A 24,828-nucleotide genomic window follows, 5' to 3' on the forward strand; every position below is an offset into this window, starting at 1 on the left:
CGTCGTTCATTCGAGCCCCCCTCCCACCCTCCCTCCCCCCTTTCAATTGTCAGCGGCCTGGTTATAACCGCTTCGTTCTGAGCCTTCAGATAGTGCAGAAGAACAAGGACCTGCGAACCAGGCAACGTGATAAGGAGCTAATTTAAACACAAAGACATAGGATCGGTATAAGAACTTTCCCGCGTTGTCAGCTGTCATCAGAAAAATGTGAAGCGTAACATTTGGACAAGCGCTTTGTTTGTGAGTCTTGTTGCATAGCAACACCACTCGGTGTCAAGCACTGGAGGATTTGTGCGGTAAATAAATTAAAGGGTGGAAAAGAGCAAGGCCAGGTGGAAACATATGAATTTGGCAATTAAATACCTGGGGAGAAAAATCTCAATGAACAGCAATGCCGAGCAGCCACTGACAAAAACTGGAAGGACAAAAGACCTCTCGTATGGGAATATAGGCTTTCTAAAACAGGTTATGTCAGTTAGGATTCGTTTGGAATAAAGGAATGCGTCTGTCTAGTAGCAAAAAGAGTAACCATAATTAGCTCAGAAGAAATTGGTCGCACGCTAGTCTCGGAAGTGTTGTGAGGAGACCAAACCATATTTGGACATGTCGGAAAACTACGTAGCTAATTGCTGTTAATCTTTAACCTTTTTATCTGCAAACAATGATCCATATCTAGTTCTTCTAAATATATCAGTCGAAACGAAGTCAGGCATGAAGTTAATGGGAATGAAAAAGCTAATCTCTTCAATTCTCCCATTTAAGCACTTTGGGAGTTATAGGGCGACTGGTAAGTTTTTGACACTAGATCAGACAGTAAACCACAGAAGGCAGCTCTGCTGGATATTATTAAAACAGAACAACCCTAAATATAACATGTTGGTAAGTGCACGTCAGTTGCATTTGTTCCAAAACGATGCTTGTTTTAATTGCTCTTTTCTCCATAACAAAAGTTTTTACATTTTTCCGCGATATCAATGACTTGCCTTTACTGAAGTGACACATAAGTTATTTTTAACGATAATATAAACGAATAATCTTCGAAATTTAAAGTTAAGGTAGTGACAGAAATAAATAAATAAATAAAAAAAAACAGGTCGTGTTTTACTTTCATTAACAGAAAATTTATGAAAACTTGCTTTGCTTTTTGGGAACCTATAATGACCTATAATAGCTATAGGCCCAGCGGCGTTTAATTATACCAGGGTAATCTTGATAAATATTTGTGTACTTGCATATTAGAGCAAAATTATTAACAGAACACGATTGAAATTATATATCGCATGTGTCTCCTGACCGCAAAACAACTTGGACGTGATATTTACGTTGAACCTCAATCTCATTGCAAACAAAGGAACCAAGGATGCTTTCAGCCTCATTGGTGTTCTGTTAATTAGTTTACAGTGATCGAGGGGGTGTAGAGAAAAACAAAGATATATTTAGGCGGATGAATCCTTCATCAGTAAGTCTCTGAATCGAGTGAGTAGGCTACAATTTACATGCTCTTCACCTTTACAAGAAGAACAAGTTACTTAACGCACAAAACCGCGTTCTGGTGAGTAACAAGACTACCTCTTATTTTATATTGCCTTGGCATTGCACGACTAAAAGATATTTGCGTTGCTCACGATCAATATTTGTTGCTAAACAAAAAAATTAGGAAGACGATTGTAAATAATAGCTTTAAATTTAGAACCCTTAATCATTTTAAGCAAGAATATTTATGGTATTTGCATTTAGCAACTGACCAAACAATGGTAACTGAAAGAATTTAGATCTAGGTCAGCTTATGATATCAAAAAACCCCTTGCAAGTTATTGGCGCAAATGTGCATATAACCTCGCAAGGGCTCGGACTCTTTTAAATGAAAATTCTCAGTCACTCATCTTTTTAATAGCTGGGTAGTTTACTGCTTCACTTAATTTCGTTTATTACCGATATTGGAATCCTGTTTATTCAGTCACCCAACCAGTATCAGCTGGTATCAGTTATAATTACTAAATTATACATACGGTACGGTTTGAGTATCAGTGCGACAACCATCAGTAGAAAGCCAGGAAATAATCCTATCGTAACATGATCATATAGCGTCTGTTTTTCGAGAGGGTAGCAAACAAATCCACGGCCCTTTTATTATACATTTAACGCGTCTTTGGCTCGACCTGAAAACAAACTTCTAAGAGTATATTATTGCAAGGGTTTTGCGGCAGGCGAGCAATAGGTCTTATCGCGATTACATAACATGCTCAAAATTCACCACCAAGCCTTGTGTACGCGACATTTTCTCAAACCTTCGTTGTCCTAGTGTTGTTTTCATGTGGGCATTCTTTTCTTCATTGCTGCAAACCGAGGTTTGGTGGTGATTTTAGCTAGTCTGATGCCATCACGCATAAGGGCTAATATTGACAATGGGTTGAACGAGACCGGTTTGGAGAAAACAAGTACTTTACTAGTCTGAGTGTATTTATAACCAACCAAATATTTACAACAGTACACGGGAGAAGTTTTGTACCAATGTACCGATTTAGTAACGGGTAATTAGACGTTGATTAGTGTTGGAAACTAAAAGGCTTACGAGAATGTCACCTGAAGCTATTTCAGTTCCTTTGTCACTTACGCACTGAAAGAACTCATGTATTAGTTGATTTGCGTGGTTTTTATCCGGTCATGTTGTATACCTGTGCACTTCTAAGTCAATTTGCAGTCGAGTACCGAGAAATCTCGAAGTCCTTTTTATTGAAATTAACGACTACTCTGACCAGTTTCGAGGCCTGATGAATGCTAATACCTCAGTGCAATGAAACTTTAAATATAGCAAGTCAGTTTGCATTAACGTGAAAACATACAGTAGGTTTGCCTTAGATTCTGATTTCACTTAAATGACACACCACATGTGTAAGGTTTATAACAGTTTTCATATGGCAATAGTATGCTTATTAAGTGAAACCCAAGCTTCCCCCAAAGGAGAAAAAGTAGCAGAAGATAACAGCTATTGTAGCAAGGCTTTAGTAAGTAATCACAGTCGTATCGAGCCGGACCTTTAGTCAGTAGCTTTCCTTGTGTGAAATTATTGGTAGCATAGAGACAGTGGGCTAGAGCGAAATTCTTAAAGCACATTTTATTGTCGCATTTCTCCTACAAGAATGCGCATGAAATTGTTTACTGAATTGATGTCAGTAATGCACGTCACTGTGGTTTTGTTACTATGGAAGCCTTTGATCGTATATTAATTAAAGATATATTCTAACGGATACCACATTAGTCGGTCTTGTTCGTGCTACTGATCAGGGCCTGTGCAGGTAATATAATTTCCTTCAGCCCCCTCCCAAGAACGAAGGGGCCTTACTTGTCACGTTCGTTAACATTTAACAGCCTAAATCTCTATATTTCAACTGAAAACTCTTAAAGTTTAACTACCTCTGATTAATAACTTAACTGAATTAAGCCATTTAATTTGATTCACCCGGGAAGTATATAATTGGGCCGTGAACGTGAAAGTTCCTTGTGACTAAGTGACTCCTAAGTAGCGACGAAACTTGAAGATCTTGCAACTCAAATCTCAGCTCGCATTTCTCATAATTGGAATGCTGTCTAGTAAACAGCGTATTTTGCCTTAAGCTGAATGTCTAGGAATAACTCCGTGATTCCAAGCCAGGCATGACGTTACAAGTGCGACATTAATATGCAGTACCACTTGGTCCCTGAGTCAGTGTAATTGTTGTGGCTTGAGCTTCTGGTCAAGTAGAAAAATAAATTTATAAACATTCAGACTCCCGCCGGGGTTGGGAAGATAATTATCTTTTTAAGTGGACAAGAAGAACAAAATCTTTCAAAAGTGTTGTAAAGTTGGGATAAATGTGATAGTTGAACAACTAATCATCAGCAGAGTTACCCCCCAAGGTGAGTCATTCACGAGGAAAAACTTCAACGCCGAAAATTGATAACTGAATACCTCGAGAAACCAGGTGAAAAACAGTTATTAGCAGCCAGCTAATTATACCTTTTTTGTTGAAATAGTTTAAAATATTTCAAAATGATCCAAATGCTTATAAATTATGCTGAAAACGGGATGCTAGGCCGCGTTATCTAAGATTGAGTTATCTTTTCTCTAGCTAAAATCACGATACACTAATTCTCTGCTGGACGGTACATACACATAAATCAACAGAGAAAGTTTGTTTTCCTTTTTCTGCTGGTTTTTAAGGCGGGGGAACACATGAATTTGAGTGAAATTTTAGGAAGTTTAAACGGGGATTAAAAGGATAAAAAGGGGTTTGGAACACCACCAGACAGTTGATCATTTAACCCCCGCCTTAAGATGATTTTGTTGGCAAATTGACCCCGCGCATTAAAGGTCAAATGAACCAAAATTTAGACATTTTTTTCATTTGAGTCCAATGTGATCATTAAGTGTAAAATAAACATATTCTGAAGTTTCAAACGAATTGGACGAAGTATTGCGGATATATTGGAATGTTAAAATCACTGTCTTTTATCCTTCATAATCGTAGAGCGGTCGGGAAAATTGTAGGATAATACTCGGAAATAAAACCACTGTTGGTGAGCTCAAGAAATGCGGGAAATTTGAAACTGTTTTGGTTTCAAGTTCACAGTGAACTTCATAGCACACCACTCAAAATCCAAAGTAAGCACTTTCGAGTAAACCCAGGACCCAAAACTTAAAAAAGAATGGCTTATGAAGATGAAAAGAGAATGCTTTACGCCCTCGAAGCATTCGCGCGTTTGTGCAGAACACTTTACCGAAGACAACTTCGAACAAACTCTTGTGGTAAGGAGTTTGTTGGGACCTTCTTTCAACTTCATCAACTTGTACTCAAGAAAGGCGCGGTACCGACGACTTTTTAATTATGGAACGATGCAAGCCGGTAATTGGACAAAAAACGACAAAAAACAAATGAATAATGATAACGCCCGCCCAACAGTGGGCGCTGGAACACCTCGGCCATTTCCCAAGTAAAATAAGGTTTGTATTTAGATCCATAACCTTTCTCACGAAAGACTCACTGACACAGAAACGAAACAATGTTCATGACAATAATGACTTCACAAAGCAGGGTTTCAATTCCATATTCCTTCCGTTTTTGCGCGGTCATTTTGGAAACGTTTTCGGGAAACCACCGGCTGTCTTCGCACTTTTAACTTTTTGACTCCTTTTCACCGCTCAAAATGGAAATTTCCGCACAACTTTCTTTATTTTTTTTTTAACATTTCGTCGCTATAAAATGGCTGAAGAAAAGATTTCTAAATTTTGGTTCATTTGACCTTTGAAACAATTGGCCATAATCTCGTCTTTAACAGTGGTGTCCTATAGCATTTATCGAGACATATTAGTACATCTCAGCTGAGACAAAGAAAATCAGCCCTTGTTGCGAATTTTCTAGACGCTGTTAAGGTTATGGTCGCCTGAGCCTTTATATTTATTTTCCGCATTATAGGTCTTAGACAAATTTCAATTCTTCCTAGATGAGAACGGCTATTTAAGTAAAACTTTACATGAATATTTTAGTTCATTGAGTTTTAAATTGACAAATTGCCTTCTTTTGATCCAAACAATTGGGAAGGAGTATCATCTAGACAAGTTTAATTTTAAAGTTTTTTCAGTCTTCCTGATTGACAAAAGCAAATATTTGTAAAATCAGTGCTTCTAAGTTTTAATTTATGTCCCTGTTTGCAGACCAAATCAACCATGCATCAGGCAATTGTAATTACACAATTATTGTCTTAATAATACACATGAAAAAATTACTCGATTCTGATTGGCTAAGAGCAGTGCAGTTCAAGTGTAACACCAGTGCAAAATGTGTAACATCAGTGCAAAAAGTGTAACACCAGTGCAAATTACACATCGAAATTCTGGATTATGATTGACTGTAAGAAAATAGCAACTTTTCTAAGAAAATGATATCATGTTAAATGATGGTGAAAATTTTGTGCTGAAACTTTGAAAAAAGTTTTCTCAAATGAGAAAAAATGGCTTCAAGAAAGATCTTCCGGCACTTCCTCCGCGCGAATTTTTTCATGTTTATATTATTAATAAGTAATCATACGGTTTTTCTCGCTCAATTTGGAATTAATTTGCACTTGTGAGTTTTTCAAAAAGCTGAAATTGCACTCGCCGAAGCGGCTCGTGCAATTTCAGCTTTTTGAAAAACTCACTCGTGCAAATTAATTCCAAATTGAACTCGAAACCGTATGATTACCTATACTTATAAGCGTTTATACACCTTTCACCTAAATAGGTCCCTCGCTGCACTTCTGTCCTATTTCCGACCAAAATTTTAAGGCCAGCGAGATTTTTGATTGAAGTACACTCAACAATAAAGGTAGTTTTCAATTTGGGATAAGAATTCTGTCTTTACCTACTTCGCCACCGGCTGAACGAAATTCCAGTGAAACTAAAATTAGATGTGTCTACGTGAGACAATTTTATAATGAATTGTACCTATTCTTAAAATTACTCTGAACTGTTTTTGTTCTTAAATTCTTGGAATATCAGGAATGGAAACAAGTTTCTCACGAGCTTCAGGGCAGTTAGTTTGTGATATAATCTAACATACCAAGACGAGTTTTTATTTCGATACAAAACGTGCAATAGTAACTAGGACAGTTTAAGTCGCCTCATTCGGCTGACTAGGTGTCTGTGAATATTGTGCAACACTCTTAAAATATACTCTTATATAGATCCGCTGCAATATTTTTAAAACTTGAAATGTACTTAATTATTTTAAAATGCTAGAAATATTAGTATATCAAACACTTTTTGAACCGTTACAGCAACAAAACATATTTGTTCAAACAGTGACGTCACTGCAAAGTTAACAAAGCCTTACAACGGTAGGTCCGGTTTGAGTGCAAATTGATTGTTCCTCAGTAGTGAATCACGGTGTCTATTTTTACCATTATTGTTCAAATCCTTTGCGAGATAATAACTCTTAGTATTCATTCATTATTCCAATTAGGTAAAATCGGGACAATATGCATTAAAACAAAGCCAAATTGCGGTTTGCGTCCCAAAAAACTCAAGTGTTCACTGGAAAAAGGCAAACTGTGACAACAATATCGTCGCGAGTAAGAGGTACAAAAGACAATTTTCAAGTGGCTTTGAAAGCTTTCTTGAGTTTAATACATTGGTTAATTCCAAACAATACTTCTGTTTGATTAGAGGATTTAGTGGAATTAGCACTACCGGCCGCTAAACACGCGCTATCTGAAAGTTCATCAACTACTTCATACAACTTCTGGAGGGTTAACACTGTGACTGAAATGTTAGGTGGGTAAAGAACTCTTTTGACTGTCGATGGTGGCTATTAATTTGGGAAATCTAGCAAAAAATTGACCTGTAATCTGATAAAAGAGTAATTGCAGTTGAGCATTCTAGATGGTTCAAGTAGACGTGGAAAATTTAGAATATCCAGCCGAGAACTGAATTACGAAAAACGTTTTATCTTTCAATCTTTTTTTCGTTGAAAGGCCTCGACCCTGATTAGATCATGAAACGAGTGTTAAAAGAACAAGCCAAGAAAATAGTCGAACAAAATTACTCCAAACAAGGGCATTACAAGTCTAAACTTTAAGGAATCTAATTAAACAAATTGCCATTTCCGACCAACAATCTTCTGTTTGTCGGCAAAAAAAACTAGAATGAATGGTTTTAAGTCTACGATAAATTTGACTACGTGACATGTTTGATTTTGTTCTTTATTCTTTTTTATTTCTAAGATTCTTTCTCTCGCGTATTCAATACTTTTTTGTTTGCAAAACAATTCAGGGCACTCGCATGAGTACAGCTGCGTGAAAAATGCCCTAAATTTCAATACGAGGACTCTATTCTTTATACAATAGACAGTGGTTGGGTTTCTGGTGAGATTAGAAATGGTCACAGGATGTTACGTGTTTCCCTTATTTCTGTCTTATTGTTGTTTCAAGTGGAAAAAAAACCTTCCGATTTAAGTTCAAATTCGCGATTGCGAAATGCCTTGGGTGAATGTATCTCTTGCATTTTTGGAACAGTGTTCATTCAACAAAGGGTGACACAGCAATTATGGTGACTTAGGTATATTGCTATTTCATGCGGTTAGTTCAGTATTTTGCCACACGCAAACTCTGAAAAGATATTAACAGGATAGTCACTGATTATCAAAAGAAAACATCACAACATTTGAATACGGCTGACCAATATCACTGTTCAGTGTCGTTATGACCAAACACCTGAGTCATTTTACATGTTTTTCAAAAGAAAAGTTTAAAAATCACGTACAGCAATCCTAAGTAGTCGCCGATATGACTGTTTATGTAGAGAGATTTTTAAACTTTGATTCAAAAGCTGCTAAACAAACCGACACACAAAGAAATAGTTTCAAAAAATGTTTGAGGCAAACAGATAAACTAAAAGTCAGTAGCATTATCAATACAAGAGATCGTAGTACGAATCTTCTTCAGTTAACTGGTTTGCCTAGCAAGGCATCGTTTCTTTTACTTGATTTGTATGAATGTTGTAGTCCATAACGTACTCTTGCATTGGGATCGTGCTTCTCATACTTTTGTCACACGGAAAAAGTACATAGCTACGAGAATCCACTATGACGATAAATTGCATCGTCATCCTAAGTGGAAACGCACCCGAAAAGGAGGAGAAAGGAAAGCATTCGCTTTCACCACGACCGACCACTTTTGACTTTCTAACGATGATTAATGGTCTTGTGGCTTCACAGTCGAAGGAAAACCATTCTTTAATCTCTTTTCAGACAGTGCCTTGACAGCTATGTCTGAGTTTAGCCAGTTTTGTGGTTTCAGAGGGTTGTGGGAATTTGACTTGTGTTAGAAACTTTCACTTTCTCTGATGTACTTCTTGATAAAGTTTCGCGAATACACCATTCATTTTTGTCGTTGATCGCATTTTGTAGCCTTTTCAAGAAATACGCAGCCTGTATAAGTCAGAAACGCGATCTCGCTGGCCAATATCAAGAACACAAAGCGATAAACTGTTTCAATATTGAAAAATACCATCCTTTGTGGCCAGTAAACTGGAACCAAGTAAGCCTCCTGCAGTTTTACAAGTGGCTTCACCAAGTCAGCTCAAGAAGCATAAAATTGTCGTAGATGCGAACAAAGTGTTCTGCATCAGCTGCATCTTTAGAACCTCGTGAAGTAGTTTATGAATAAAACTTGGATCATTAATGCGGTGGTGGTACGGCATGCATAAATTTTCGAGATAAGTGATATTGATTTCATGTTCTGTTAATATGTTTTGCTTCGTTGCCTCAGTTAACAGAATATTCCAGTCTAGTGGATGATTCGGCTCGGTATTCTCATCACCTGCCTAGTTTGCAATGGTCGATCTTGTGAGACGAAGTTCGATGTTGATCACTGATGTATGAAGCAATTACAAATTTAGGCCAAAATTCAATCTTCCTTACTGCGCGGATTACTGCGAACACGGCAACCGTGGCGAGTGTCACAAATAACACACTTACATTTTTTCTTCAGTTCAACTCACTAGGCTCAGTTATGAAGAGATACCTCTTAGGCGCACATCCATTATTTAGCAATTAACCCAGTGAGCAAACTCGAACTCGATTGACATGACATCAGAACTTCTGATGGGATGCATGGATCGCTAAGGAGCGAGTAGAAAAAAGTTTGCATTTAGTAAAAGAGAGAATAATAATAATCAAAAATACTTTCCCTGTTGACTAGGCGAGCTGTTCCATTAAAACATGCTATGAGAAACAGGAGAGACTGGGAAAGAGCGACGTGACTTGATATTTTCCCATATCTGTAATGTCATATCTGTCATGTCCATTACGTGTCTTGGAATATCAGTAAAATAAGCACGTTTCTGCACCGTAAGACAAAAAGAGGTAATTGTTTCAGTTGTGAAGCCCAAGAACCCATTGTACAGTGTTATATACAGATTGTAAGTCACAAAATAGCACGGAAATGACGTCACCACGCCGTTGGTTGATCACGGAACTTGAACGGATTCGTCAGTTCCGGTTTGTGCTAACTAATTGATTCTTGCTGTATAATTTGGATTATTGTTATTGTTGAAACTTGTTGCGAAATCGGTTGTTTAGTGTTCCCTAGAAATGTTTTGTACTAGGGTTAGGAAAACATGAAGTTTGTTCACTTGTTTGCGTCATAAAATCTCGGGTGTTCAGCATAAAGGAGCAGATAGTAACAATATCGTCATGAGAAAAACGAACAAAAGGCAATTAAAGGATTGGCTTTGAGGATGTTATAAGCTTATTATATTAACTATATCTACTAGCAAAGAAAACAAAGTTTGTTATGCGGAATCACGTCAAACGTGTTCTCACTCTCACTGTCGGACTGATCTGAAGGTTGACTCCCAAACTTCCCTCTGGACAGGCCCGTTTTTGAACACAACTTGTTTGGTGGGTAAATACTTAACTATTAGCTATACTATATGGAAATTAAAATACAGATTTAGTAGATTAACCGAACAGAGATGATTCAAACGAGATACCAGGTGATTCATCAATGATTTTGTGTAAAAATGCTCGTTCGTGCCATATTTGTATCCCTCCACTTGTTCAAATACTCTCTTGTTTTATGTTTCGCTCAATGTCTGAACTTTTGCAACCACGATATTGAAAGTGGACGACAAGAAGAAACTGTTATTCTTGTGGTATTTTATCTCGTTTTCGACAGTTGTTGTTGTTTTTTTATTTTATTAATGAAATAAACAATAAGCGTCAGCTATCACCTTGAGCTAAAGATAGAAGTAAGTTAAAAGATAAGCAACAACTATAACACAGGCAACTTTCAACTTAAAATCATCGGTTTGTTCTAGAAAACAAAAAGCAATATTTTGAGATTGATTCTTTTCTACTATTATGCTTAATCTATCCATTTTGATTTCTTTATTTTTTTTTTCGCACTTTATACATCACGTCGCAATGTTTACTTAGCTTGAACTTCAGTCCTCAGCAATAACTGGGTGTCTGTAGATTCTTCACTAAATACTATATTCACTGGACGATGAATTCGTTATAAGAATGTGTAAATTAGTGAGCTAGGATGTTGCGTGTTTGCGTAGTTTCTTCTCATTATCCTTTTAATTGTGAAAAATGTCTAAATTAAGTTTCAATTTCGGATTGTGAACCCTCTATCGATGGAAATGAGTTGTTCGACGCAACTTCTTTTAGACTCAATAGTCACTCAAGTCGCTTTTGGGCATTTTGTTACGCGTGAATAAAAAGCAGTTATCAGAAAATCGAAGCATAACGAGCCCAATATCAGAGCTGTTCAGTGTCATTTGGATATCAAGTCTCTTTGGATTATAAAAGAAAAAAAAAATGCCTGAATTATTAAAGGAATTCGGCACATTTTTGTGAAAAAGATAATCTACACGTCACGCAATGGAATGTTGCGACCTGCCTGCTTTTCTTGGTGTATCACTATTATCATATACTTCTGCCTAGTTTCTTCAGATTCTCTTGTCATTTGCTGATTAATTTGTTTATAATGATTTTTAACTATTCATTTGTATGGCTGATAAAGCAAACAGTTATCATAGGATAAATAGTTGACAACTTTATTTTTTTGAATTCCGAGTATAAGTTTGTTTTCTCAGCCGAAAGGGGTGTCTTTACTCACTTGGTCAGTATCAAGATCGCTGTTCAGTCTTTTATGAACTGTATCCAGGGCGGCGTCGTCCAAAACCACAAACTATTTAGTGGTAATTATGACTCTGTTTGACCTTCCATTAAAGGCATCATTATTTACCTATTTCCTTTCTGGTATCACTAATGGCTCAATTAAGAAAACCAATTAATCATGTATTCGTCGATGCTACAACCATCACTTGGTCTTTATTCAAAGACGACCGAGATCTTGCCCAGTGTATTTCCTTTTATGCATGCCTGTTTCGTGATCAGTCCCTCTAAGAGCCATGGCGTGCTTGTAAGATCTTTAGTTCTAGTAATATTTTCGCTGTCCAGTAGGTCTTGTCGAAAGTTACAATTCCGTCTTTCCCGGTCTTGTAAGAATTTTGCGGTTTGAATGTAAGGAGAACAAAAACGCCGCTTCGCATATCCGGTATTCTGTATGGCAGACTAATGATCAATGTTTTTTTGGTTTGGTTTGGTTTGGTTTTGTTTTGTTTTGTTTTGTTTTGTTTTTTTCTGTCTGCGGCAAATGGTTCAATACATGCAAGTAAACCATGCTTTGTAATCAAGTCAAATAAACGTCTGAAAATTCCCAAGGCCAGAAACATTGGTTTGCCCGTAGCTATTAATACTACGGGATCTTGTTTATTGCCTCCAACTAAACTATATTTTTAGACCCTATCGTTATTCGTTCAGCCGTGCAATTAGAGTTGGAAGATAAGAGATACAGTTGCATAGTCGTGAAAGGACAAAAGGTCCTGAAAGGCGGCGATCGCTGAATATGGTTAATTGTCGTATCGATATCAGTTATCGTATCTAGCTATGGTATGAGTCAGCAAGAAATCAAACACACCAGTGTTGTCAAAACAGTTGAGATAATCCGAAGTTCTTATTGCGTGTTTAACATTCTAACGAACTTAAAAATATGAATCGCGTAGAAGAAAAGAAAATTGAGAAATTTTTCCTAAAACTATTATAAAATATAGCTGTTGCACATATCTCTAGGGCCGAGGAGGTAACGGGAGTAATTAGGTGTACAAAGTAGAATCTCATTAAATTCTTTTGAAAGTTAAATAAACTAGTCGCTTTAGGACAAATAGGGCTAGAGCGGAAAACCACGCTGTCGCCACTACTGTTCATTACAAGCTAATGATGATTAATGGCTCAGTTACAGCTGGAAATTAAATTCAATCTTCAGTTGCTGATTACCAAGGTCTCTTTTTCTGACTTAACCTGCAGAATAGGCGTGATTTTTTTTGCGTATTTAAATTTTGATTTACTCTTTTAAGACCATGTTGTTGTTTTGTGCGCTGTTTGCGTGCTTCGATCTGTTGATTTTTCTGGGGTAAACTTCTATTCGGGAAGTTTCTGTCACGTGACTTTCTCTTTGATGTGCTTTCGTCTGAGTTTCGTGCAAAACCAAGCTGTCGTTGACGCAAAGCGCATGTTTGTCTATCCTCTAAAAACATTATTTTCTATCGCAAATCCGGCTAAATGTCGCTGGCAATATAACATATACAACATTTACAAACGATAAGCCGTTTTAATGACGTGATGACAAATATCAGTAATTAGAGGTGTTTAGAATTTTAACAACTTAGAACTCGCAGAATGAATGCCACACAATCCTTTGCAACTAATTAATTGGAAACAATGATGCCAGGTTGTCTTTCATGGCCTTGCCAGTGCTAAACCGAAAAAAACTACACACCCGAACAAGCATAAAATTGCCCTAGATGTGCGAAACGTGGCTCATATTCTTTTAGCACCTTGTTGAGGTTTGCATGCGTCATCAATTGTGAGTCGCCATGCAAATATAGACTTTTCCAGATGTGAGATATTGCTTTCGTATTCGGTTCTTTGTTTACTTTTTTATCGATGGTTAGTAATTGATTTCAATGCATTAGATAATAGACTAAGCACAGCCCTGGTGCAGATAACGAGCTGGCATCCAGCTCTCGACTATTTATTTATTTTCCACAGCTAGAGGTGTCTAGTGTTAGAGATTCCTCGTCTAGAAGTCAGCTCGTCAAGTTAGTGTTCCTGAGATCGTCTCGTTTAATTTCAAGCATCTCGAGCTTTTTGTGTCTAGATATTTTTAACTTTCTGGTCGATTTTAAGCCATTGGAATGTAGCGTGGAATTCAGCAATAGCAGATATGTGCGAACCAAGCTATTATGTTCAGAGTAGGTGTTTAATAAGCGGTTCGCTTGATCGATTGTTCTGAACTCCTGAGGCCAAACTTTGTAGTGCCAATTAATCACGGCGTTGGTATAACTTCGGGCAATTAACGAAAAAGATCACAAGCTGTTAGCAGGGCACTGCAACTGTTGCGAAAGGTAAACTGAAAAAGAAAACTGATTTTTGTAGTCAAATGGCCTTGAACATTTGGCAATGGACGCGTTTGTTGATGTAAACTTTACCAGTAATTAGTCCCTTAGAGACCTTTCGACAAAGCCTCACCATTCTGTGTTAATCTTTTCAGCTTTCAAGATCTTCTGAGCAAGATTTCAAGAACATTGTCTCGAGACCAAGATACAGCGCACACCATTAAAAATTGCATACCGTCGTAAAGGAGGACGACAAATCTTATTGATTGGATTTTCTTAGTTTCCCGACGGAAGGAAACCAACTTTGTCCTCATGAAGCCCGATTTCATGGATGAGTATCAGCGTCCGCCGGTGTTCAGCGTGGCGAACCAACCACTTTCGTACACGGCGCTACAAGGCAGGCTTTTGAAAGTCTCAAGTGTGAAGGATTTACGAGATAGAACTCTTATTACGCAAACTCAGCCGAAGAACGGGCGAGTTCCATCGCCGTTTAGGAAGTTCTCTGACACTTTTAGAAAAAGAGGATTCGCTAAGTCGAGCAGTACGGCCAAGAAACAGAGAAATGGGAGCATATCAAGTGATAGCGGCGAAGGTTCTCTCTCTGATGTCCAATCAACGACAAACGACAGCGTTTTACGGAATTCGAAACTATCACAGCAAAGCCAAAGCAAAAAATCCAGTGCTCAAGAAATTCAGAAAGTCTCGCTCAGCAAAAAACCTCAACACGTAACTTTTCGTAAACCGCGAAGATTTAGTTCGCCAGCTAGCTCTCCGACGAGACAAAATTTTGGCGAACGTTTTCCAGATACCACTTCACCACTGAAGTCGAACTTGAAAGATCACTCAAATCGTCGGCGAGGTTCATCTTTACCTGATGCGTTATTTGGAGGTGCCAATAGGATTACAACCCGTAATATCCGGGATACGGGAGCTTTTGGTATCGGCTGTTTGGAAGAAGATGACGACGAAGGTCAATACGGCAATGATGTGCGCAAATGTTTAGATTTGACACGTCCACTATCAAAACATGCCAAGTCTTCCGTTTTGCTCATTCCTGATCAGAACAACAACGAGCTCGAGTTCATCGAATTGAACAAACTTCTCGACAAAGAGACGCTCCAAGCATCAGCGGTTATTCTCGACGACGAAGGCATGACAATTCTTCACCGCGCCGTTCAGAATGGCTTCCTTAATTTGACCAAGTTCCTCGTGAACAGTGGTGTTTCGACCGAGATGACGGATTTTGAAGGCAGGACTGCCCTTTGTGTGGCGCTAGAAAGAGGAAACCATGACTGCGCCGAGCTACTGCTGAGGCTCGGAGCAAACGTCAACTTTGCCATGAAAGGTGGCAAAACAATTTTGCATCAAATGGCTCAAGAAGGGGATTATAGAGCAGTCCAGTTGCTGGTGAAACATGGTGCGGATTTAAATATGGAGGACGACAAAGGATGGCCCGCGCTGCACTATGCTTTAAAGAGAAAGGACCTCAAGTGTGCAGCGCTATTAATGACCTCTGGAGTAAACATTCATCGCTACACAGAGAAAAGGATACAAGAATATTCCATGTCCATGGAAATTGTGAACATCGGAAAAGTCAAATTGGACAATTCAAAAACAGTGGACCACGACTTGGAGCCCGAAGTTACAATAATCTGACACTGGACAAAACGTGCATTTCTTTCAAATAGCGATACCGAGAGAACTTTTGGTGCTTTAGGTCTCCTTTCTTTTCTGTAATCTAAGGTTGTTTTCATTCAAGCATTTAATGATTAGTTGCTAAACCATAAAATTTGTTTTCGATTGTTAGGTCGTCCGGTTTCCGTGACGAATTCAGTGTTGCCTTGCAGCTTTTGTGTACAATATTGGTCATAGTGTACCACATCGCGAAGCAAGACATGCTAATTTTAAGCTTGCTCGTTTGAAGCAGTACGAAATCGGTATTTTATCTTTTCAAATATTTTAAATTTTTTTAGAGCCTTTCCAGCTATGATAATGTGATAAGACTTAGAAAGAAAAATGCTAGGGTTACGAGATATAAAATAATTGCGTGGTTATATACCAAGATATATTTATACATAGATTAAGGTTGGTCAGTGTTGTACTCTAATGTATATAAAAGAGAAATTAGAGTCGCACATAAATTATTAAATGGCAAATTGTGCAAATGATAAGTCAAAATAAGGGCATAATTAAACCTTAGCAGGATTGTTAATTCAGAATTCACTGGACAAAGTATCAAATAAACAGCATGGTAGGCTGCCATAACCTGTTTCCGCTGTCAATGTTGTTAAGCCTACAGTTTCCGTTTCCTGATAGAAGTCGATACGTTTGTTCTAATAACAGCTGGAAGAATTTGATCATATATGCGTGAACACAATGCCCCCCTCATGATCACTGCCTGTTTTCTCCGTGACCTGCATACCCAGTTCTGTAATAATATTTTAAGAAGAAATTAGTCTCTAATCACCGTCTGGTTTTGAAGGGTCTATTTATGACTGGCTTTCAATTTGACTAGCGATACGCAAACAGAGGTATCGCAGTTATCTCAGTCAAGGCAAGATGACATCTTCAGCAAATGCCGCTCTTAGCTCAGTATTTCGCACATCCATGGTTGTTTTAAGGCATCATTCTATACTTATCATTCCTTGGTACACAGGAATTTTGTTTCGTCCTGTAATCTTTGTTATTTTAGCCCTAGTAAAGATATTTTAAGACTGTACGTAAATGAAAACGCACTTAATCAATATCCTACTTGTATTTCGCACATCCGTGGTTTGGTTTAGAAACCAAGTCCATATCTGCCCAGGAGTATTCACAGTCCCTTCCTCGGTGTTCACGTGCTGCATTGTGTATGGAAACAGAAAGGGTGCCTCGAGGTGATTAGGATCAGGATCAGTGGTCCAAAATAACTCAGATCATGGCACATCAAAGGAACCGATGAATCCACTCTGGTCACAGATTCATCGGTTCCTTTGATGTACCATGTTCCGAGTGATCTTGGATCACTGATCCTGATCCAGATCACTCCAATGGAACGCACTTTAATAGATCATTTGGAAAGAAACATTACAGGTAACTTAACCGATTAACATAAGCCTCTGCAAACTGGTTTCAATGAGCTTGGATCAGACAGTTCTTCCGGTGGATTCCTTGTAGTATGATTATTTTGGCAGGGCTATTGTTAAGGTTTTCATGAGTCGAATATTTTTTTTTTTTTGCATGACAAATCCATGAATACCACTCATATAATCGTGTCTTTAGTGATGTTTATATCACTACAGATACGCGGAAGTAAAATAGATAATAGATTAGATTAAAAAGATACATGCAGAATTTACAAAAGGATCAAAACATTTATAGCTTTTGCTTCTAATAGAAAAAGATGCTGCTGCAACGGCCTAGCTATGTGGAAAGAAATTTGCTTAGTTCCCTTAAAAATGGACTGATGTGTGGTATTAAGAAAAAAAAAAACCTATTTTGTATCGGGCCTCGTTTTGAAACAGAAACAAGAACTCTGAAATAGTCGATTGCCGAATAGAAAACGATTACTGTTTTGGGAAGCTATTTTTAAATCAAACATAAATATCTCATTAAAAGTGTACAGTTAAGTGTGTAATATTACTCACTGTATTTGCACAACTTGTGCTGTATTTGAAAGATGACCTCATCGATTACTAATGAAGATATTGGCCTTACATGTAAAGAACATCTTCCGAACTTAAAGCTTATAACGTTATAAGATACAAGTTTGCTGCGGGACATATGTTACAATACCGCAACTTTTGCTCTCCCTTACGGTACATGCTGGCTCTATTGTGTTTTTGACAAAAAAGCATTGCATTGTCGGAGTCGGTCATATTTCGTTCGCTGTCAGAATACATCGATATCACGACTATTCAAATCTTGAGACAATTATATATAGTTTGAGTTAATATTGGAAAGCTTAACTGAAGTGAACGTTGCAGCTGATATTTCAGACTACAATGACTTTTTTATGCGAACACAACAAATAGGACATTTTAGCATTGTATTGACACAGAAACCGCGTATCTAGTTACTTGTGGTCGGGAACAAGCCTCGAGACACGAGAACACGTGTACTTTTTACTTTTCTTTTCGTCAGAGTTAGAGAAACTTTGTTTAAGATTTCCATGAGTCATCTACATGTAGCCTTTTTTCTTCGAACTTTTTTCTTTTTCTTTGGTTAGTTTTGATACACTATCTTCAACAAGTCGGCTTAGGTGTTGGTTGCTATGGTACAACAGTAAGGTTGGCTAATCATATATATTATTGTATATTGTTCTGCTATAAGAAGCTATTAAACATGGCTATTATTAGTCATATTATGTCAAGACTGAATGTTCTGCCCCGAATTTTAAATGGTTTGTTCACTCTAAAAAGTGTCTTCAGTATTGGTTCTGGAACTTATGACACCAAGATGTTTGGGGAAGTCGGCCAGTGTTGAATTAACAGAAATCTAGCCAATCCAGAACTTCAGAGCGGACGCTACCTGCTCCTCGTGCCCATCTCCCCCTGACCAAGAGTGACAGGCGGCTTGGGGGTAGGCTTTGGTAGATTGTGCTAGCATAATTTTTAGCATAATTTAGAAAAACGAGCATAATTTAAAGCTTTTATTTCAGTTTAGCACTGCTAGCATAATCCGAGCTTTAATGCCTTGAAAACAAAAAAAAAAACCCATCATAGTTCTAGAATAATTCAGTTTGTACTTTACTTCTGTATTGTTATTGGAAAATATCGAGGTCTGGAAGACTCTAGCTAGGTCACCCCGTACATATCTGAGAGGCTGAGACTCTCCTCAGGCCACCACGCTTATGGCTCGGCGGCTCGGCCCCTCAGGCCTTAGATCAAAGATGGCGTCGTCCTCGAGTACATCCACTGATTCCACTCCCAGCACTTCCAGCACTCCCAGTGCCGTACCGAGAGCTTCAATCTCTAGAGAACGTGTTCCTAAAAGTAATACTGGAAAGTACAAGGAAAGAGGTAACTCAGATCCAAAGAACATGAGTCTTCGTGATCGAATCGAAGAATTTCCAGAGGAAAATTTGTGTCTTCGAGGTGGAAAACTGTTTTGCAATGGGTGTAAGGAGATATTGAGCTCTAAAAAGAGCATTCTCAAAAACCACTTTGCTTCCAAAAAACATGCCGCAGGCAAAGAGAAGTTAAAAGTGACAAAAAAGCGAGATCAAACGATCGAAGAAGCACTTCGTAAAGAAAAACACAAAGAGGATAGCACCTTGCCAGTCGAGGAGAGAGCATACCGTTTACAGGTGGTAGAGGAGTTTCTTAAGGCTGGAATACCCATACGTAAGATGGACAAACTTCGAACGCTTCTTGAAAGGCAAGGCTATCGGCTGAGTCACAGTTCGAACATGATGGATTACGTAACGATAATATACAAGCAGGAGATTGAGAGAATTAAAGCAGAAATTCGCCAAGGAGTATCAACAAGGGACGTATCTGTCATTTATGATGGCAGCACGAGACAGGGTGAAGCGATCGTGATCCTGGTCCGTTTTGTCGATGATGATTGGAATATCGTTCAATGACTGATCAGAATCGATATTTGTGCCAAGGCAGTGAATGGTGACCAGCTTGCTCAAGTGCTCAACGAGTGTTTAAGTATCGAGTACGGTGTGAGAGGAGAATCTCTGATAGCTGCAATGAGAGATGGGGCCAGCGTAAACCAAGCTGCGTTAAATCGCATCCAGTTTATATTCCCTAAGACATTCAATGTTGTTTGCTTCTCTCACACTCTGGACAATGTCGGTAATCACTTTGTTATCCCCAATCTGACAGAGTTTGGCAATCTGTGGATCCGCTTATTTTCGCAAAGCCACAAAGCGGGACTAATGTGGAAGGAACTGACTGGACGTAAGCCGAAAAGTTACTCCGAAACTCGCTGGTGGTCCCGATGGGAAGTGTACAAACAGCTTATGGAACAATTTGGTGATGTACAACGATTTATAGATGACATGGTTAGAGAGAAGGTTGCTCCTCAGACCTCGCGTCAGTTGGCTGATTTCTTCGCAGATCTGAATAAGGTGATAGTCTCAAGCTTGAACTAGCAGCACTCATTGATGTTGGCGAAGTATTTGTTAAGGCCACTTACGTTTTAGAGGGCGATGGCCCTCTTGTTTTGTCATGCTTTGAGACATTACAAGGAGTTTGCAATGCATGTCAGAATGTACATTTACCCAATGTCCATGCCGTAGCTGTAGCTATAGTCGACGCTGATCCCGCACAGAATGTTGCAGCATTGGAACAGGAGGCCAAAAGGAGTGTCCAGCCTGCAATTGAGTGGTTTTTGCGTAAATTTAATGTGGAATTGCACGACACGTTGAGCACATTCAAGGCTGCACGAATAATGTGTCCGGTAACTGTGCAGTGGCTGCGGCCGACACCAGCAAATGTGGAGGCTCTACGGCAGTTTCCGTGCTTGGACAGTAACGATGTAATTAATGACCTCGTTACGGAAATGCTCAACTATCTTGCCGCCGCACAAGACGTCATAATGGCATGCGAAGAAGATAAAGTGAAGTGGTGGAGGCAACAATCTGATAACCTACCCCATTGGTCTTCTGCAGTTATGAAGGTTCTGCTGGTGCAGCCCTCGTCTGCAGCCGCTGAACGAGTATTCTCTATTCTTAACTCATCGTTCAATGATTCACAAGAGCATGCTCTCGTGGACTATTTACAGGCTTGTGTAATGCTTCAGTACAATAACCGATAACAGAGAGATTAACAACATGCATAGTTGTCTCTATACTAAACTGAGGGCTTTGCCTGGATGGCGTCTAAAACAAGTATATACAAGTAACTTTCTGACCCGGATTCAGAACCCAGAAATGGTTGATTTGGATATCATTTGGCTTTTCGAGGTGCGCACATGCGTATTTGCCATGCTGAAGACTGTAAGACTGGAAGGTGGACTGTCTGAATGTTCATTAAAGTCAAAATTGATAGAGTTAAGCTACTGGCGATCTTTATTTTCCTTAAAATCCAAGTAGCATAACTTCGGTGACAGAGAGCATAATTTTCAGGAAGTAGCGTAATTTTGGCATAATTTCTAAAAAATATGAGCACTGCTAAAAGCATAATAAGCTTTTTTTTCGAGCACAATCTACCAAAGCCTACTTGGGGGACAAGAAATGACACCACGTGCAGTGTGTGAAACATCAATCTCGTTTCCAGGGTCTCTCATCTTGCCGTCCTCCCGGATGAGAGCCCCAAGACCCGCTTACCCAATGTCTGCCCACTCTTTTTAGCCCTTATGGTTATTTTGGGCAGGCAGTACTCTATACTAATTTAATGTTTATTGTAATTATTTTATAAATTGTGAGTACAAATAAATGGTTGTTGTTATCTAGGAACGAGGTTGGTGGGACATCTCTTGCGTCTTGCCGGGAATGGAGTAAGGCATGCAGAGTTGGAAATCTGGAGCAAGTCGTAAGTTACCGACTGCACAGACAGAAATGAATTACCGTCTCAGAGAAGCGTTGTATGCAAGTAGCAAAGTTGAGAAACAAGAGAACTGACTTTTCCATGTTTACTTTGCAAGGTAAGTAATAGTACCTCCCGGCATAGTCAATCGAACCAAATCGAACTGTATTTCAATCTAACTCGATCGCCCTAAAAATCGAAGGATTGAGTTCAAATTGACATAAATTACTTCACACAGGTGTGGAGCCTTATGAATGCAAAGAGTGGAAAAAGTTTCAGCCAAGCAGGAATTTTGAAGATGCATTCAAGAGTCCACACTGATGAAAAACCTTGTGAATGCGAACAGTGTGTGGAAAGTGTTTCAGCCAAGCAGGAACTTTGTTGAAGAATCATGTAAAAGTCCACACAGGTGAAAAGCCTTATGAATGCAAACAATGTCTTAAGTGTTTCAGCCAAGCAGGAACTTTGTTGAAGAATCATGTAAGAGTCCACACAGGTGAAAAGCCTTATGAAAGCAAACAGTGTGGAAAGTGTTTCAACCAAGCAGGAACTTTGAAGAATCATGTCAGATTCCACACTGGCAAGAAGCCTTATGAACGCAAACAGTGTGGAAACTGGAAAGTGTGTCAAGGGAGCTGTAAGTTCAAGTAATCATGTAAAAGTGCAGGGTTCTAATTATGATATTAAGAGTAATACATCTACAGCAACATCTAACTTTCAAGAACCTGAGCTATGTCATGTGGAATGTTGGATTTGTCAAGAGGAATTATGCAGTGAAGCCCAACTTTTCAAACACTATGATAATCATATGAAATAGTTTTAACATTTTTGCTCAATGTTATTTTCTGTAAGCACTAAGAGGCCCTGGTAATCGGCCACGTCCAGTTCACTAAAATCTGATCACGGTAATGAAATTTAAAGGACTTTTAATTAGGAAACGACTAGCTGAGCTAATGTTTTGACCAAGTTGAAGTGATTGTCGAAAGATTCTAACCTGCATTGTTCAATTTTTGATGGATTTATAAAGAGAACTCTTAAAAATAATAGCTACCAGCCACTTTCAAGTTTTATAATAGGGTATTTTGTTGAAGCCTCTCCTTTGGTGTGTGATCACATCACAGTTTAAAGCAAAACTGCCCACATGTATTCCAGGGTCCCTGGCATGGGAGCCACTGGAGCCATACGGCATTACTGGATAAAGTTTTGCACTAAAAAAACAACTACGTCGTCGGCGATCTGTCCTTTCTTATGTAATCATTGAGTTACAAACACACTCTTTTCAGTAACAGCATTGAATTTGTGGTGAAAGTGAAGAAGTTTCCAGAAGATATTGTTGGCCCAAAATGTTCCTTGAAATGTTTCGTCTGTTCTGCTGGGCATAATTATGAACTGTGGATAGTTAGGAAGTAGTGGTTTTAATGAGCTGCAATCCTGGCCATAAGTTGTTGGGACACTTACCCTTTGTCGGCGCTAAAACCCACGATTTCAACTACATCCTTGACGTTTTAGAACAAAAATGAATAGAAGCAAGTATAATTGATCCCCCTCCCCCCTAGCAATGTTGCAATAAAATGAAGCCCAAAAATTTATAAGAAATTGAGAAATATTGCCATAAAAAGAAAGCATAATTCTTGAAAAAACCATGACAATAGCTTCAGAAATGCCACGTTCAAGAATTTTTTGCCTCCTAAAAACGGTATTCTTGAACTAAAGAGACGATAAGATAAATGTTCACGTCTTATTCCCATAATAACGATTTTTCAAACACTTTTGCCAGAATTACTTTCAAATATCAGGAGACTTAAATAAATCAGTGGAAACCCAAGGAGGTAGAGTGTAACCTGCCATAAGCAGACAGCAATAGTAAATTGTCCGCTAAAGAGAGGTGCATGCTTATTTGAGGCTTAAACAACTGTTAGTATTTGTTTGAGCCTCGGACCATATCAAAGGGTCTTACAAAATTTGCTCATATACATTCTTAAACAAGAAAACGAATATATAGTTCGTATAGTGTGATCGTCCGGGTGAGTGTAGTTCTGAAAAGAACTGTTGTTGGTGACTGACGATCACACTATACGAACTACTGATACTCCTGGGTTCAAACCATTTACTGTGAAAACGAATATATCGCAGGCAAGATTAGCTACGGTATTTGTCTGTAGGAACCAGAAGCTTCTGTATTACGAATGCTAATACTGCATGAATCGGTTGTTCTCATTTTGTGATGTTGTAGTTTTACTGCGGAACCACTGGCCTGCGGCTCGTGGTTCCACAGCCACGTTGACGATGTTATGACGTAATTTATCATCACTAAGAGGACAGACACATAAAAAACTGACGTCAATTTGTTAAACAGAAGACGTCAAACAGTGTGGTAGGAACATCAGTGACAGCTTTAAGGATTTTGTTTCCATGGCAACGCTGAAAAATATTTAAATTTCAACAAAAGAACTTTTAAGTATTTTTTTAATGCGTTGATCTCACAGAATTTTCACCAAACGAAAGCGGGGAAAATAAGTGATTCAGAACTAAGGAAAAACTTCAACACCGAAAATTGAGAACTGAATACCTCGAGAAACCAGATGAAAAACAGTTGTTAGTAGCCAGCTAATTATACCTTTTTTGTCGGTTATCTCTTTGTGTGCCTCTTTTCTTTGTTCTTACCACATTTTGATGTCATCTGTGATCGATTACGGAACTGACAGACAGCAACATGGATTATATCTCTGAAACGAAACCAGAATGAATGCAATGCAAATTTACCCCAGTTTTCCACCAAAACTTTAATTATATAAAAAGAAAGGTGCTGTTCAGTCACGGACGTTGACATAGGAGTGCTTATTAGAGACAATATGGTTAACACAGGGGCGGGGCAGAAGACTCCTGAAATTTTTGTACTGGATCACCCAACAAAAAGTGACGTCACATCCGGTTTAAACGGTGCCGCGCACCTCGTTTCACAAAGCGAAAAAATGGCGTTTCGATGGGGGAAGATTTTCTTCTATTTGCAAACCGTCAGGTCCGTGTCCTTCCATACTGAGGATAGAAATATGTTGCAGGCACATTTCTTCTACTTTTGAAGCAAAACTGTTAGCAAAAGAGAACAATTTAGTATTGTTTTGAAGGAAAATAACGGAGAGCCTTCTGTCATCGAATGGCGGATTTTACACATAGTCAAAACTGGTGTTGTTCCGAGTTTTGGTTCTTATTGTTCATGATTCGGTGATAACACTAAGTGCAATAGCCTATAATGTTAACAACAACCTGGATGAAGTATTGCTGGCCATAGTTTGCACTGTGTACAACGGGAACATATTTAACCAGATTTAACAGAAGCCGTTTTTTTCTGATAGTGAACACAGTTGAAGTTCTGTATCCACGTGCGTG

At 38.6% G+C, this 24,828-nt stretch overlaps 1 protein-coding gene and 1 pseudogene across 5 annotated transcripts; both read left to right on the top strand.

The window, feature by feature from the left end:
• Positions 1-1,106: 1,106 nt before the first annotated feature.
• LOC145478023 (uncharacterized) lies at positions 1,107-21,663 on the top strand. Of its 5 annotated transcripts, none has more exons than XR_014048180.1 (3): positions 1,107-1,552; positions 14,137-17,053; positions 21,369-21,663. XR_014048180.1 is itself a non-coding variant. In XM_081455908.1 (2 exons), exon 2 carries the CDS (start codon positions 14,294-14,296, stop codon positions 15,635-15,637), a length of 1,344 nt encoding a protein of 447 aa, XP_081312034.1. In that variant the 5' UTR covers positions 6,231-10,415; positions 14,137-14,293; the 3' UTR covers positions 15,638-17,095. The 5 variants fall into 5 exon arrangements, 1 of the variants encoding a protein (XP_081312034.1); XR_014048178.1 differs by lacking the exon at positions 1,107-1,552 and adding an exon at positions 6,231-10,415; XR_014048181.1 differs by lacking the exon at positions 1,107-1,552 and adding an exon at positions 6,231-7,288.
• Positions 18,543-20,752, top strand: LOC145468367 (uncharacterized; annotated as a pseudogene).
• Positions 21,664-24,828: the final 3,165 nt, after the last annotated feature.

This window comes from Orbicella franksi, chromosome 2 (assembly GCF_964199315.1).
Source record: "Orbicella franksi chromosome 2, jaOrbFran1.1, whole genome shotgun sequence".
In the NCBI taxonomy this organism is placed as follows: domain Eukaryota; kingdom Metazoa; phylum Cnidaria; class Anthozoa; order Scleractinia; family Merulinidae; genus Orbicella; species Orbicella franksi.

Coding starts and splice junctions, on each gene's coding strand:
- LOC145478023 (XM_081455908.1), top strand. CDS start 14,294: ATGAAGCCCGATTTCATGGATGAGTATCAGCGTCCGCCGGTGTTCAGC.